The sequence below is a fragment of the Rhineura floridana genome, chromosome 4 (genome assembly GCF_030035675.1).
Source record: "Rhineura floridana isolate rRhiFlo1 chromosome 4, rRhiFlo1.hap2, whole genome shotgun sequence".
NCBI lineage: Eukaryota > Metazoa > Chordata > Lepidosauria > Squamata > Rhineuridae > Rhineura > Rhineura floridana.
In genome coordinates, this window is record NC_084483.1 from 135,137,853 (window position 1) to 135,153,598 (window position 15,746).

The window sequence follows — 15,746 nt, forward strand, 5'->3', positions numbered from 1 at the left end:
GAAGCTCAGGACTTGCTTGCCTCCCATCTCTGAGGCTAAATGTGTGCGTCACCATCCCCCCTTTCTTCCACCTACACTTTGCCCCCCCAATCTCTCTCTCCAAGATGCTGCAGCATTTGAGGGCTTCCCCCCTCCCACGTGACCAAATGCATGCACGCCTGCATATATTTGCAGGAGGGGCAGGTGTGTTTGTGTGTGTGTGCATGTACTGATCTGTCTTCTGCTCCACACTCATTCCCCAAGTGCACGCTAACCAAGTCATCAGTTCTGATGATCATCCCAAGGCCTAAAAGCACTAACCCGCCTCCTCAGTCTATCCACCCTTTTGTCTTCACAATCTAGCATCCCCACCACTACCATGTTCCTGCTTTATTATTATTATTATTATTATTATTATTATTATTATTAAAAGCTCAGCAGGTTGGCTGAGGCTGGGGTCCACCTACTGCTGCTGAAATGTATTCATTTACTTAATTATTATTGCACTTATATCCCACCTTTCCTCCAAGTTGCTCAAAGTGGTGCACATAGTCCCCCCCTTTTCCATTTTATCCTTACACCAACCCCGTGCGATAGGTCAGGCTAGGAGACTGTATCTGGCTCAAGGTCACCCAGAGGGTGGGGATTTGAACCTGGATTTTAGTTCAACACTGTAACCCACTGGTGTTGGGAGACAGGGCTGTACATCTTCAGACTGGGGGGGGATACCAATTTGATTGGACCTTTGCATTAAGAAAAGAAAGCAACACAAAGGGATATACAAAGGGATATTTGGAGACGTGATTTGGAGCATCAGGGCTCATGAAATGTTTTGAGCTTACAAAGGGGGTCCCATACTCATAAAGGTTGGGAACCACTGATATAACCCATGCTTCAGTTATTGCAGTTCTGATGAGATTGAGGATCTTCCCCATTATCTGTTTAAATGTTTGTTGAAACATAGTATTACACAAAACTATCTTGCTGCTCTGTTAAAAAATTGTACCAATTGGCCAGTGTGTCAAAAGATGCATGTTTTGCTTTTTTTTAAATAAGGATATAAAGATATTGAGACTATATGCTACCTTCTTAATGGCCCTAGCCAAAGCACAAGCCAATTTTTATAAGGCACGTATATAAGAGTCAGCTGGAGAATCTTGATTATTTGAACTATTTTGATTTTAGTTTTTTATGTTTTGTTATAGTTAATAGTTACTAATGAAAGCTAGAACTGGAAACTAATATTTAGGTATGTTACTGGTTGAGCTAGACTTACTTGTAACCAGGTCAACTACCAGTTTTTAATGATGTTGGTTTTTATTGATTTATGCTTATGTTTAATGCTTATGCTTATGAAACATGTTTTATTTCTCATCTCATTTGTTACATAATGTCCATCTCCCCTGTTTCATATTTGTGATGACCTATGGTTTTAACCAAACATCTGAACTTAATCAAAATATAAGAAGTGATTAAATGAAAACATTTTGCTTGCACACCTACTATGATGAGGCAACACTGACAAGACCAGAAAATCAGGTTTTACTATTTACAAGTGGAACCGGCAACAAAGTATTGTAGTGTGGAATCTTTCCGTCCTTAGGATTTTTTTTCTAAAGGTTTTGCAAACGTTGAGGTACTCCCAAGCTTGCTAATACCTCCCTCTTGTGCATGGACGGTGGCATTTTGGCTACATAAGCACTGGCACACACATGCCTGAAATCAGAAATAAAGGAAATGATACCAGATCTGGGCAATTCAGAGGCTCTTTGCTGGCACTCTTTTGGTTCCCTTTTGGGCCTGAAGACTGCCCTTGATCCAAGTGCACAGAGTCCTGGGTAGCTCACTAAGTGAGGCTATGCCACAGACCACAAAACTCCTGATCCAAGTAGTGGCATCCCTGACAGATTAATCTCCACCACCACCACCCCACACACAGGAAGCATAGGGATATGTGTGTGTGTGTGTACATGTATGTTATTGCCCTATGTATACCCACAAAGCAATCATTCTAAAAGCTATCCTCTAGAGTCAATAATTATATCAGATCTGCCCATTCACAAACCTTGAACCAGAAACCTACAAAAGATTCATCTGTACTTCAGCATATCCTACTCAAAAGCAAACTTTCCTTACACATTTCAAGATAAAACACCTTTTCATCAGATGAAATAAAGAGATAATGAACAATAAATGAATATATTAATAAAATGAATACATAATCAGCTTGATCCAGACAATCAACAAGAGTGGGGTTTTTAGAAAAGGTTCTCATTGCCACCATCAGTAAGGAGTGCCTATGTTTTGTCCCCAGCTGGGAGGATTTAGGGGGTCTTTTCCAAATGAGCACGCAAAAAGGAGTCAAATATCCTGATATAATTGTCAAGTATGTTCATCAATATTTATAAGATTATTAAAGATGTCACCCTAATCCCAGCAATAACAGAAAAAAACCTATTTAAAGAGATCTCCCTCTCTGAAACATATTTATGTGAAGTGTTAGGAAGTGAGATATCATATAGTACCCGTTGGGTTTCGGAAAGAGTTCTCCGTGCCACCATCAGTAAAAGCTGCTGTTGCAACACACTTGGCCCATGATCTCCAGAAAATGCTTCTTGGCTCTCTGAGGTAGTAGTACTCGATGAGCTGAAATGGGTTTCACTGTGCACAAAAGGAGAAAAGGGAATAGGATTGTTTTTAAGCAATTGCCTCATTAATGCATTGAAAAGACTAGCGGGATTGAGGAGCTGATTGTACAACTGGAGCTCCCCAAATAATTTGACAAAAACTCATTCCAATTTTTGTTACTAGTCACAAAGTGATGCCACACTGTTAATGGCTTTCAATCTCATATCAGATCATCTTCCTAAGTCATCTTTACAACTGTAAAACTGAGAGAGTTATTAATACCTAGGTCACTCAGTAACTTAAAGGATAATTCCACATTTTGGTCACCACCTAGAAGGTGCATCTTGAAAGGACAGCGTACCTTAGGAGGCTAGCAGGGCAGCTAAGACAGAAGTTGTATATGCTTGGTTTGATGGTAGCAATGCAATAGTCCTAAATCATGAGGAAAGCTTTCTTTGTAGATCTGACGGTATTTTATTTTATGTACCAATTAAATAATCAAAGTTTTAAAGTGGTGTACAAAAAGCATACAGTGGATAAAATCAATTAAAATTAATCATAAAAACAGAAAACGTACTTAAAATGCCTGCTGAAATAGAAAGATCTTCATCAAGTGCCTGAAGTTCATCATAGAGGGGGCCTGTCTGACCTCAGCCAGGATGGAGTTTCAGAGAAATGGGCCCACAATACTGAATGCTTATGGTAGATACGAGCTACGCATCTGAGCCATGGAGACTCCTCCAAAGATCTCAGTAATAAGGCAGGGATAGAAGGAATCAGGTGACCTTTAAGATATCCTAGACCCAAGTTGTCCCTCTGCCAAAGTGAGCATGCAAGTCACCAAGCTTTATTTCCACATGGTGCCCTTTCATCTTTAACTTGCATTACAACTCCATTTGTTGGATATGTTTTTTATTTTTTGTTTAATCACTGGATGCCTAATCCACCAAGTGCATTCTCTACTATAGAGATGCACCAGATTCTGACTGAGTCTTTTGTTGCCCAGCTCAGTTGTTGACATGTTCCTTTTTCTACTCTTATGGTATTCCAATCCTCCTCAGCTACAATGCTATAATATTCATACACTTAACCCTATTTTTAAAAATGTGTACCATCTTGCACAAACATTGAATGCAAATAAGACGTTTAGTCATTGCGTGATTTATGTATATAAAATATGTAATAAAAGAATAAATAAAAGCTGAACAAAAAAGTTTTAAAAAATTATAAAACAGGTTCTTGAAGAGGTTTGGTAGTTTACAAAATCTACTGTGCTATTTAGATATCGACCATAGCAAAGTAGACAATATCTGCAATTGAATTAATGAGTCCATTTTGAAATGTAAATTAGTAATTACAAATCTACTTGATGGGCATGTTATGAATGCATGACCTGTGCAAAAGGTATATAGTGCCCTCTGCTGACAATTTATTCTCAGTGTGATTTTGTATGTAGCTTAATTTGGTAAAAAAAAATATTGAACATAACTGTAACATTATAGGTACACCATATGTATCCATAACCAATATACAGAAAAACTTGTTGCTTCACAGAACATAGCTTGGATGCTTACTTGAGTCTTAGGTGACAATCAAAGCAAGTAAAACTGTAAATTATCATTTTAGTCTAGGCACTGTGGGCACACGGGTTTCTGAAAAAACAGCATGGACAAGAAATTCCACTGAAACAAAAAAACAAGGTTTCAGGGCTACAAGTCTGAAGCACATAAGGGCAGCTCCCTGCTGAAGCTAAGCAGGGTCAGGTCTGGTCAGTGCCTGGATGGGAGACCACTTGGGAACCATATGTAAGTCGCCTTGGGTTTCTATCATGAAAAGAAAAGCGGGGTATAAATGTAATAAATAAATAAATAAATAATAAAGCACCACTTCCAAGAAACCACAGGCAGAATTGTACTGCACATCTCTGCCAATTCTCATTTAGGGTGTAAATGGAATAGCAACATGATTTTTTCAGAAATCAGGCTGCAATGCTATACTCTCTTAGCGGTGAATAAGCCCCACTAAATTCAGTGTAACTTGCTTCTGAGCAGACATACACAGGACTGCACTGCCAGTTAAAAACTGTCTGGTTAATTATTCAGTTAGTAACAGCAATGTGTGAATAATTTGCTGGTGTGTTTGTTGAGAAAGACCATGAGCTCAATCCAACTGCAGTTAAGTCATATCTTCTGTTTACTGCAATAATTCAGGATTGCATCTCAAACAGTTACGTTCAACTTTACTTAATGCTGTTTTTAAAATACTTCAAAATGTTAATAAAGATGATGGGGAAGATGATAATGCTATTCTATTTTCTCAAGAGAGATCCCTCCAGTTTCTTCAGAAGATAAACATTATTCCGTATGACCTTCTAATCAAAATGAAGCACTAAACTTTAGATCACTGCAGAGATAGTTGTTCCATGAAAGTCATTTGCTGCCACCATGTGGAAATGCTTCCCTCATTCCCTTTTTTTCTTTTTCTGTAGATGTGTATAGCATGTTCTAAATTTCTAGATATTTAGTGCATTAACAAGTGCCAATAAAACCTTAATTGCAATACATTCCTTCTTCTCTGGACATCCCATATATTATACGGTATTTGATTTAGGCAAAAATTATAGTTCAAAGTGTCTTGGAATGATACAATAAAGGAAAATAAAAGGAAAAGGAAATAACCCCCTTTTACTTTAGCATTTCTAAGCAATTACTTTTAGACATACTGTCTGAAATCTTACCTTCCAGGCTAACGTATATAGTTTTCTTGGATTTTTCCTCAGAATGCCTGTACGTCTATGTAAATATCAAGCCAGAAAGGAAAACTGGCTGATCTTACATAAGTGAGAAAAACTGCTTGTTTATCAGTAGTAAAGAAATATGGTATCTGAAATAACTCTAAAAGGCTAACCTCAAAAGGAACTTTCCCACAATGTCAGGAGTCACTCAATATGCAATGGACTTACTTCACAGCTTAGATTTCATGTATGTAGCTCAGTGGTTGCTCACATGCTTTGCATGCAGAAGGTTCCAGGTTCAATCCTGAGACGGGAAAAAACTCCTGGGACTGGAAATGACTCGTCTGTAACCCTGGAGAGCCAAACCGGTAAGTGTGGACAATACTAAGCTAGATGGAACGATGGTCTCACTTGGTATAAGGCAGCTTCCATGTTCAAAGCTCACTGAAGAGTAATTCTGTGATACTGGTTTGTGTTAGTAGAAATTATCCATTAAAAAACAGTAGCTATGATTCCGGTCGCTAACTCTTTAAAAAAAAGCCCAGCAACATCTACTGGCCCTTTAACTTGATCTACAGACTTGAGGAAGGCTAAAGCATTGGCTCATAATTTCCACAGATCACACTACTGCTAAAGGCACAGGAGAAGGCTACGCTGGGTTTTCTGCTGGCCTGTTGGTAGCTCCAGTTCCAGTCGCACATAAAGCAACATGGTGCCTGCCCCATTCACTTGAAATTGAGGAAACATACTGAGCCTGCATTTCCTCTGTATGCATGGCCATTTCTCAAGATAAAATGATAGGCCCTGATCTCCCACTTGTATGTGCACATCATCACCCTACCAGCTTCCTCTCAAGCTTTGGATCAGACATATCATATGAACAAAAGTTGTAAACAATAGTAAAGATATTAAGACTACAGTTCTGTATATATGTTCTTATGGAGTAAGCTCCAATGAAATCAGTTAAATTTATTTGCAGGTAAATGTGCACAGGACTGCAGTGTAAAAGTATTTTAAAATACTATGACAATATAAATAAAAGTCACCTAGTGACCCTCCGTGGCGCAGAGTGGTAAGCGGCAGTAACGCAGCCGAAGTTCTGCTCACGGCCGGAGTTCGATTCCAACGGAAGGAGGAAGTCGAATCTCCGGTAAAAGGGGTCGAGGTCCACTCAGCCTTCCATCCATCCGTGGTCGGTAAAATGAGCACCCGGCATATGCTGGGGGGTAAAGAAAGGCCGGGGACGGAACTGGCAATCCCACCCCATATATACAGTCTGCCTAGTAAACGTTGCAAGACGTCACCCTAAGAGTCGGCAACGATTCGCACTACAAGTGCGGAGACACCTTTACCTTTAGAAGCACATAGCTAACTGTTAATAATTAACCCCCCAAATCCTATAGATCCCATGGGTTTTCATTGTGTACTGGTCAAAATATCTGCAGCTGTGTAGCAGTAGAAACCTGTCAAATTCCAGCATTCACTCTGCATCAGTAATACAGATCAGCAGCTTACTGCTGGAACTGAAGGATGTTCTTGTTATTTAAAATCACCTTGGTGACAGGGAAGAAGAGAGGAGAAGCCTGCTTTTTTGATGCCATTCAGTGCTAAAGAACTTTGAAAGAATGTCTGCTCCTGTTTCAGCAGAAAGCCTGGAGTGCAGAGTACATTTTGCAGAGAGTTTGGAAAATATTCTGATGTTGAAAACTGTCAGATGTGAATGTAATTGCCCAGAAGATCTGGTACCATTAAGGGTTTCAGATAGATGTCTTTGTATAGTACAGAACATTCTGCAGCTAGTTACTTATGGGAATGAATCTAAATCAAGTGCATAGATTGACTAGACTGAAACTCTTCTACGTGCCTTCTTGTATTTTACAGTATTTAAGAACTTGCTTTGGCAGTGTTTTAAAATTAACCTAGTCACTTCCAGAGGATTCCTCCTGCAATTAATTCTTTGCAGCCTGTAGGCTTTTATTCCTACTGGAAAGATTAACATGCCCTGAAAACAAACATGACAAATTAATCATGAGGTTTTCAACTGAATTTTCTCTCTGTGATGGAATCCATTTTCCATTATAAAGTTGTCACAAGGCCTGCTGCCAGTCAAAGTAAGGCTCAGTGTGTGAGTGTAACACAAAAAGCAAGCAATCGGGGGGGGGCTGTGATGTTCCTGTATTAGTGTATATATGGTAAGTGCTGTTTGTATAGGAGATACATGGTAAGTGGAATGAAAGAGGAGGGGGGAGTGAATGGGCAGTAGAATGCTGGATGATTGGCTGAGTGTTTGGATGGCTGGAGAGTATAAATGGAAGGATGACAGTTAAATCTGGGTGGACGTTGTGGGTTGTTTTGGTGGGTTTTTGAGAGGAGATTGTGTGGAGAGTTGGTGGATGTGAGGAGAGTGTGGAGTTCGGATTAATACTAAGACCAGTACCTCAGGGATAGATGAAACCATATGCTTAAGTGCCTTTATAAAGAAATCTTGTTATCTTTGTTATTTAATAAATATATTTGGTTTACCAAAGGCCTGATCCTTGGCTGGGGTTTCACAGACCAGAAGGGAGGGTAAGGTAAATACCAAGGCTGAAGGGAAACTGTAACAATTGGTGGCAGCGGTGAAGGGGATAATATAACACCACAAATATTCAGAGCAAACCAGAATTATCTGCATTGATACAAAGGGATTGGGGACAGCTTAAGCACTCAGTCACAGAGGTAACCTGATAGAGAGACTCAGGCAGAGTCTCTGGGAATACTGGTTATAGGACGTGACTGGTGGTGCTGCCTAGCAGGGGGATCTGTTGAGATCTGTGCTAGAGCGGGGAGAGAAACCATAAAAAGGACAGTCCGGACTGGTGGAGTCCCTGGTGGTGCCTAGTGACAGGCAGTAACCACGAGCAGGTAGGAACCTGACAGGGAGAGCCAGGGAAGGGCGCCACATGTGGTGGCACAGCGGTGGGATACGAACCAAAGAGAGTCCCAAGCACACGTGGTGGCAGTAGCGGTGGGATACGAACAAAGGAGACTACGTCACAGGTGTTGGCTGTAGCAGTGGTACGAATACTAGAGAATCCCTAACAGTGGTGTGGCAAACAGAAATAACAAGACAAGATTATTTGTGAGAGTGACTGGCAAAGAGTGTGTGGCAAAGAGTGAGTGAACTCAAACACCATGGCTGAATATATAAAAATGAAAAGAGAGGAGCTGGTGGAGAAGTGCATAACATTCAATTTACCTCACGAGGGTAAAGGGGTAGATGAATTGAGGGTAGCACTTATAGGATTTGCAACTGCCCAGCAAAAACAACCTTTCAGGGAAGAGACCCCAGAAGGATACTTAAGCAATCCCGCTTATATAGAGTATTTGAGAGAGAAGTTAAGATGGGAGGCTGAGGAAAAAGACAAGCAGAGGGAGTTGGAAACTGAGAGATTGAGGATGGAAACTGAGAGAATGAGAGTGGATGCTGAGATACAAGGGGAAAGATTAAAATTGGATAGAGAGAAATTTCACTCTGAGGAGACAAGGAAAGACAGAGATGGAGCAAAAATAAAAATTACTCCAAAGGACTTTGCTGTCTATGAGCCTGGTCAAGATCCTCAAATTTATCTCACAACCTTTGAAAAGGCAGCTCAATTGTGGGGGCTACCTGAAGATAAATACATGCAGTATTTATCAAACCTGATCAAAGGGGAATTGGCAGAGGTATACCAATATTTCCCCTCAGACAGGCCCGTTACCTATGCTGAGTTTAAAGAGGCAGTATACAAAAGATTCAGACTGGGACCTGACTACTTTAGAAAATTATTCCGAAACTGTCAGATCCAAGCAGGGAGGTCTTTTGTTGAACTGGGAGCAAAGTTGATGGATATATTTGGAAAGTGGATGAGTAGTGCAAAAGCTCAGTCAGCGGAAGAGGTAAAAAGCCTCATGATACTGGATCAATTATACCATCAGTTACCACCAGAAATAAGGCTCCTGGTCAAAGACCGTTCCCCTACATCGGTGCAGGAGGCCGCAGAGATGGCGGATCACTTTGCCTCCAATAGAACTGGCTGGGTGGGGAAAACATCAAGAGATTTTAAACCCAGACCATATAGTGGCGGCAGAAAGGATGTGGTGCCACAGCGAGTGAGTCCTCCATTAAAATCTGAAGGGCACAGGACACCCCAGAGTGGATCTGTGTACCCTAAAACAGAGGAGAAATTATGCTATAAATGTGGTAGACCGGGGCACCTACGTTTTCAATGTGAGGTTGCCAACCCCATTAGTAATCCTGCTCAGGCAAGGGCAGTAAAAACAGAACCAAAAGATCTAACAACAAAAAAGGTTCAGTTCTGTCAGATAAACTGGACAGAAGTAAAAGACTTGGATTCGAGTCTAAGAGAAGAAGTGTGTGTTCAAGGGGCAAATTATTGGGCACTGCTTGATACTGGTGCCGCTCAGACATTACTGAGGCCAGATTTAATAAAATCTGAGGAAATATTACCTCAGGAAACGGTGACTATCCAAGGAGTGAGGGGAGATCCAGAAAGCTTACCCATAGCCCTAGTGAAAATGAAATGGAGAAATAAAGAGGGAAAATATAAAGTCGGTATTAATGCCCACCAACAAGAACCAGTGATACTGGGAAGAGATATTATGGAGGCACAAGGGAAAATATATGTGGTGACCAGACAGCAACTTGGCAAAGGAGCAGAAGCCATGTTAACACAGGCTGAAGAAAACAGGGTGGAGCCTGTTTTCGAGCCTCAGGTCACCATAGCAACCACTAGCAGGCCTGCTGAAGGAGACAAACTGTATCAAGTGGTCTCTGATAATAAAGAGACAGAGCATTTCAGAGAAGAACTGGATAAGGATACCAGTTTGAAGCAAATAAAGGAGCAAGCCCTGACCCGACAGATTCCTTTCACTGACAAACTGAGGAATCAAACTGTGTGTGAGAATGGGATTTTATATAGACTGTGGATGCCTGCTGAGAGAAAGGATGAATGTGAACCAGTGAAGCAATTGATAGTACCTAGCAAATACAGAACCAGATTGCTAGAGGTAGCCCACGATGTCCCATGTGCAGGACATCTGGGAATAAAAAAGACCAAGAGGAGATTGGCTGCACACTATTATTGGCCAAACATCTCCAAAGATGTAAAACAACATTGTCTATCTTGTGGTATATGCCAAAAGGTGGGAAAAAGTGGAGTAAAGACTAAGGCACCCTTAAAGCCCCTTCCTATAATTGGACAACCCTTTTATAGAGTGGGAATAGATTTGGTGGGCCCTTTTTCCAAACCCACAAGGCATGGCAAGAAATATCTATTGGTGGTGGTGGATTTTGCCACCAGGTACCCAGACGCAGAAGCACTAAGATCTGTAGAAGCCCCTGTAGTGGCAGAGGCTTTGTTAAAAATCTTTATGAGGCTGGGTTTCCCTCATGAAGTGCTGACGGATCAAGGCAGTGTATTCATGGGAGAAGTGATGCAATGTCTGTGGAAGTGTTGTGGTCTAAAACATCTAAAGACCACTACTTACCATCCCGCCACTAATGGGCTAACTGAGAGATTCAATGGGGTTTTGAAGGGCATGATAAGAAGCTATGTTCAAGATCACCCACAAGACTGGGATGAACGTTTGGGATGCTTCTTATTTGCATACAGAGAAGTCCCTCAGGAGTCAACAGGCTTCTCACCCTTTGAACTGATGTTCACTAGAAAAGTGAGGGGACCTTTGGAACTGCTAAAAAATTCATGGGAAGGAACCCTGGGAGAGTACAAAACATCTGTAGTGGATTTTGTATTGGAATTCCGCAATAAATTAACATCAATGATGGAAGTTGTGAAAGAGAATCTCAGTCAAGCTCAGCAGAAGCAAAGTTACTGGTATGACAGAACAGCCAGGGAACGTGTGTATGATGTGGGAGATATGGTTATGGTGTTCATACCCAGGAAACATGACAAATTACAGGCTAACTGGGTGGGACCATATACCATAAGAGATAAGCTTGACACAGTGACGTATGTAATTACCACAGACCAATTAAACAAAAACAAAGTGGTTCATGTAAATATGTTAAAGCCTTACCATACCAGGGATGCAAAAGTGTTGCAAGTTACCTTATTCCCTGAGGGAAGTGGGCCTGAACTTCCGGATTTGGTACAGGAAAGCAAAGACAAAGGAGGGGTAGATCAAGTGGAATGGTCAGAGGAGGTGAAGGAGGAAGTAAAGGAAGAGATTCTGAGAGTTTTGAAAAACTATGGGAATCTCTTTAGCAATAAACCTGGCCGAAACAGTATAGCCAGACATTCCATTGATACTGGAGATCATGCCCCAATCAGATCTATGCCGTACCGTGTGAATGGGAAAGTTTTGAGTGAAATCAAAAAGGAGGATGAAGGTATGCTGGAACTAGGAGTGATCAGGGAATCTATCAGTCCCTGGGCCTCAAGTATTGTCCTGGTTCCGAAAAAAGATGGAACGACAAGGTTTTGCATTGATTATCGGCTAATCAATAAAATTACGGTCCCAGATGCGTATCCTATGCCTAGGGTGGACGCAATGTTAGAGTTGTTGGGGGCAGCAACCATTATCTCTACGTTAGACCTCTGTAAAGGATTTTGGCAAATGGAACTAGACGAGCAATCCAGAGCCAAAACTGCCTTCAGTACACCAGATGGGTTATATGAGTTTGTGACCTTACCCATGGGACTAAGGAACTCACCAAGTTTGTTTCAGAGGCTAATCAATACTGTGTTGCGAGGCATGTCAGATTTTGCAGTGGCCTATATCGATGACGTGGCCATTTTTAGCAAGTCGGTGCCTGAGCATGTCCAACCCCTGACAACAGTATTAGAGGCATTAAGAAAGGCAGGCCTCACAATAAAAGCGAAGAAATGCCAGTTTGGGTTGAAGGAGGTGGTCTATTTAGGACATAAGGTGGGGAGTGGGAAAATCACCCCCTTATGGAGCAAGGTGGAGGCAATACAAGTGTGGCCTATCCCCTTAACCAAAAAGCAAGTTAGGGCATTTCTGGGTGTGGCTGGTTTTTATAGGAAGTTTGTGAAAAAATTTGGGGAAATCGCAACCCCCTTGCATGAATTGACAAAGAAGAAGTGTTCTGAGCGTGTGGTATGGACAGATGAATGTCAGAAGGCTTTTGATCTGCTGAAGCAAGCCTTGTGCCAAGGACCTATATTAATAGCACCAGACTATGAGCAACCATTCATCGTGGCTACGGATGCGTCAGACCTCGCGCTGGGAGTCGTCTTGCTGCAGGAGAGAGAAGGCACCAGACATCCAGTGGCGTATCTGAGTCGCAAGCTGACGCCGAGGGAGAAAAACTATTCGTCGGTCCAAAAGGAGTGCCTAGTGATCGTGTGGGGACTGAACAAGTTGCGCCCATACGTGTGGGGACGAAGATTTACGGTAACAACGGATCATCGGGCCTTGTTATGGTTACAGACTATGAAAAACCATAATACTATGCTGCAGAGGTGGTCCTGGGCCCTACAAGAATTATCAAGTGGACTTCCAGTTCATCAAAGGCAAGGACAATGTATTGGCCGATGGACTGTCAAGGCAGGTGGCTGGGACTGCAGTGACGTGACCAGACGGAGGAACAAAGAAAGACATTTTCCCCAGAGAGACTTGTTTTACTTATTAACGCGACGTATGAATCCTGGAACAGGAATAATACTTTGCCGTTGTTTTAAGGGGGGGGAAATGTGATGTTCCTGTATTAGTGTATATATGGTAAGTGCTGTTTGTATAGGAGATACATGGTAAGTGGAATGAAAGAGGAGGGGGGAGTGAATGGGCAGTAGAATGCTGGATGATTGGCTGAGTGTTTGGATGGCTGGAGAGTATAAATGGAAGGATGACAGTTAAATCTGGGTGGATGTTGTGGGTTGTTTTGGTGGGTTTTTGAGAGGAGATTGTGTGGAGAGTTGGTGGATGTGAGGAGAGTGTGGAGTTCGGATTAATACTAAGACCAGTACCTCAGGGATAGATGAAACCATATGCTTAAGTGCCTTTATAAAGAAATCTTGTTATCTTTGTTATTTAATAAATATATTTGGTTTACCAAAGGCCTGATCCTTGGCTGGGGTTTCACAGACCAGAAGGGAGGGTAAGGTAAATACCAAGGCTGAAGGGAAACTGTAACAATTGGTGGCAGCGGTGAAGGGAAGGATGTAACACCACAAGTATCCAGAGCAAACCAGAATTATATGCATTCTATATAGATCAAAGGGATTGGGACAGCTTAAGCACGCAGTCACAGAGGTAACCTGATTGAGAGAGACTCAGGCAGAGTCTCTGGGAATACTGGTTATAGGACGTGACTGGTGGTGCTGCCTAGCAGGGGGATCTGGTGAGGTCTGTGCTAGAGCGGAGAGAGAAACCATAAAAAAGGACAGTCCAGACTGGTGGAGTCCCTGGTGGTGCCTAGTGACAGGCAGTAGCCACGAGCAGGTAGGAACCTGACAGGGAGAGCCAGGGAAGGGCGTCACAGGCGCCTAGTATAAGAAGCTGATGTCTGATTATTACCACGTTCAGAGGCAGCATAGGCAGATTATCAGATACTGTAGAGAGACAACATCAAATAGCAACCTCCATCATGACCTGCTCATGAGTTGTCAGATGCATCTAGCTGGTCACTGTGAGATCAGGAGAGAGAAGGACTAGATGGCAAGATAGCTGGTATTATTACTCCGATTTGTATCCCATCCTTTCTACAAGGGGACAGGATGGTATCCATGAAGTTATTATTATTATTGTATTGTTGTTGTTGTTATTTATATTCCACCCTTTCTCCAAGTAGGAGCCCAGGGCAGCAAATGGTTACCCTATTTTATCTTCACAACAAAAAATGAGGCAGGTTAGGATGAAAAATAGTGTCTTTATGGTACCAACATTGTATCCAGTTCCACTACATCATGCTGAATTTCCTCGGCCTTTGACAAGTCATGCCTTCCACAGGCATCTTTTCCACAGGCATCTTTTCACCTAGAGCACCACTTGATCCAAATGAAAATCCCTGTCCCTTTGGAGCTGAAAATCTCTGTCTCTGGGAGAATCTTACATAATGGATTTTCATCTTATCCACCCAACTAATATATTCATCCAAATTAACTAATAAGATCCTTAAACAGTCTTGGTAGTACTTGTTTGCTCGCCCAGGTTTCTGAGACAAGAATGTTGGTGGAAATTTCAGCATTGTTTTAGAATCATAGAATAGTAGAGTTGGAAAGGGCCTATAAGGCCATCAAGTCCAACCCCCTGCTCAATGCACGAATCCAAATCAAAACATTCCCGACAGATGGCTGTCCAGCTGCCTCTTGAATGCCTCCAGTGTTGGAGAGCCCACTACCTCTCTAGGTAATTAGTTCCATTGTCGTATGGCTCTAACAGTTAGGAAGTTTTTCCTGATGCCAAGTAGAAATCTGGCTTCTTGCAACTTGAGCCCATTATTCCGTGTCCTGTACTCTGGGACAATTGAGAAGAGATCCCAGCCCTCCTCTGTATGACAACCTTTCATGTACTTGAAAAGTGCTATCATATCTCCCCTCAGTCTTCTTTTCTCCAGGCTAAACATGGCCAGTTCTTTCAGTCTCTCCTCATAGGGCTTGGGTTCTAGTCCCCTGATCATCCTTGTTGCCCTCCTCCGAACCTATTCCACTTTGTCTGCATCCTTCTTGAAGTGTGGAGACCAGAACTGGATGCAGTATTCAAGATGAGGCCTAACCAGTGCTGAATAGAGGGGAACTAATACTTCACACGATTTGGAAACTATACTTCTGTTAATGCAGCCTAATATAGCATTTGCCTTTTTTGCAGCCACATCACACTGTTGGCTCATATTCAGCTTGTGATGAACAACAATTCCGAGATCCTTCTCATATGTCGTACTGCTGAGCCAAGTATCCCCCATCTTATAATTGTGCATTTGGTTTCTTTTTCCTAAGTGTAGAACTTCTCATTTATCCCTGTTGAATTTCATTTTGTAGTTTTCAGCCCAATGCTCCAGCCTATCAAGGTCCCTTTGAATTTTGTTTCTGTCTTCCATGGTATTAGCTGTGCCCCCCAATTTTGTATCATCATCATTTTGTAAATATTTTCTGGTTTTAGAAATGTATTTATAGTAGTAGTATGAAGATTTCTTGTTATCCAAATGTCTCCAAGTGACTTACAACACATTTAAAATCATAAACATAAATACATTATACCATTTTTAAAAAATCATGCAACACACACCACACAACCCCACACAACAGCTACAGGATTACTGCCCTGGATTCCTGTGGGTGGAAAGGTGGTATAAAATAGGGTTGCCATATTCCAGTTCCACAAATCCAGGCAGGCTAATTTGTATGTTATGCAAATTATTTGCATATTAATATTTGGATTGTCC

At 41.8% G+C, this 15,746-nt stretch overlaps 1 protein-coding gene across 3 annotated transcripts in view; it reads right to left on the reverse strand.

Moving 5' to 3' along the window:
- PCNX2 (pecanex 2) overlaps positions 1-15,746 on the reverse strand; it is a 262,726-nt gene that overhangs the window by 215,025 nt on the left and 31,955 nt on the right. For all 3 annotated transcript variants that reach the window (XM_061624508.1, XM_061624507.1, XM_061624506.1), the window contains exon 9: positions 2,505-2,640. In XM_061624508.1, the coding sequence (XP_061480492.1) occupies positions 2,505-2,640 (136 nt within the window). The remainder of the gene's footprint in view (positions 1-2,504; positions 2,641-15,746) is intronic.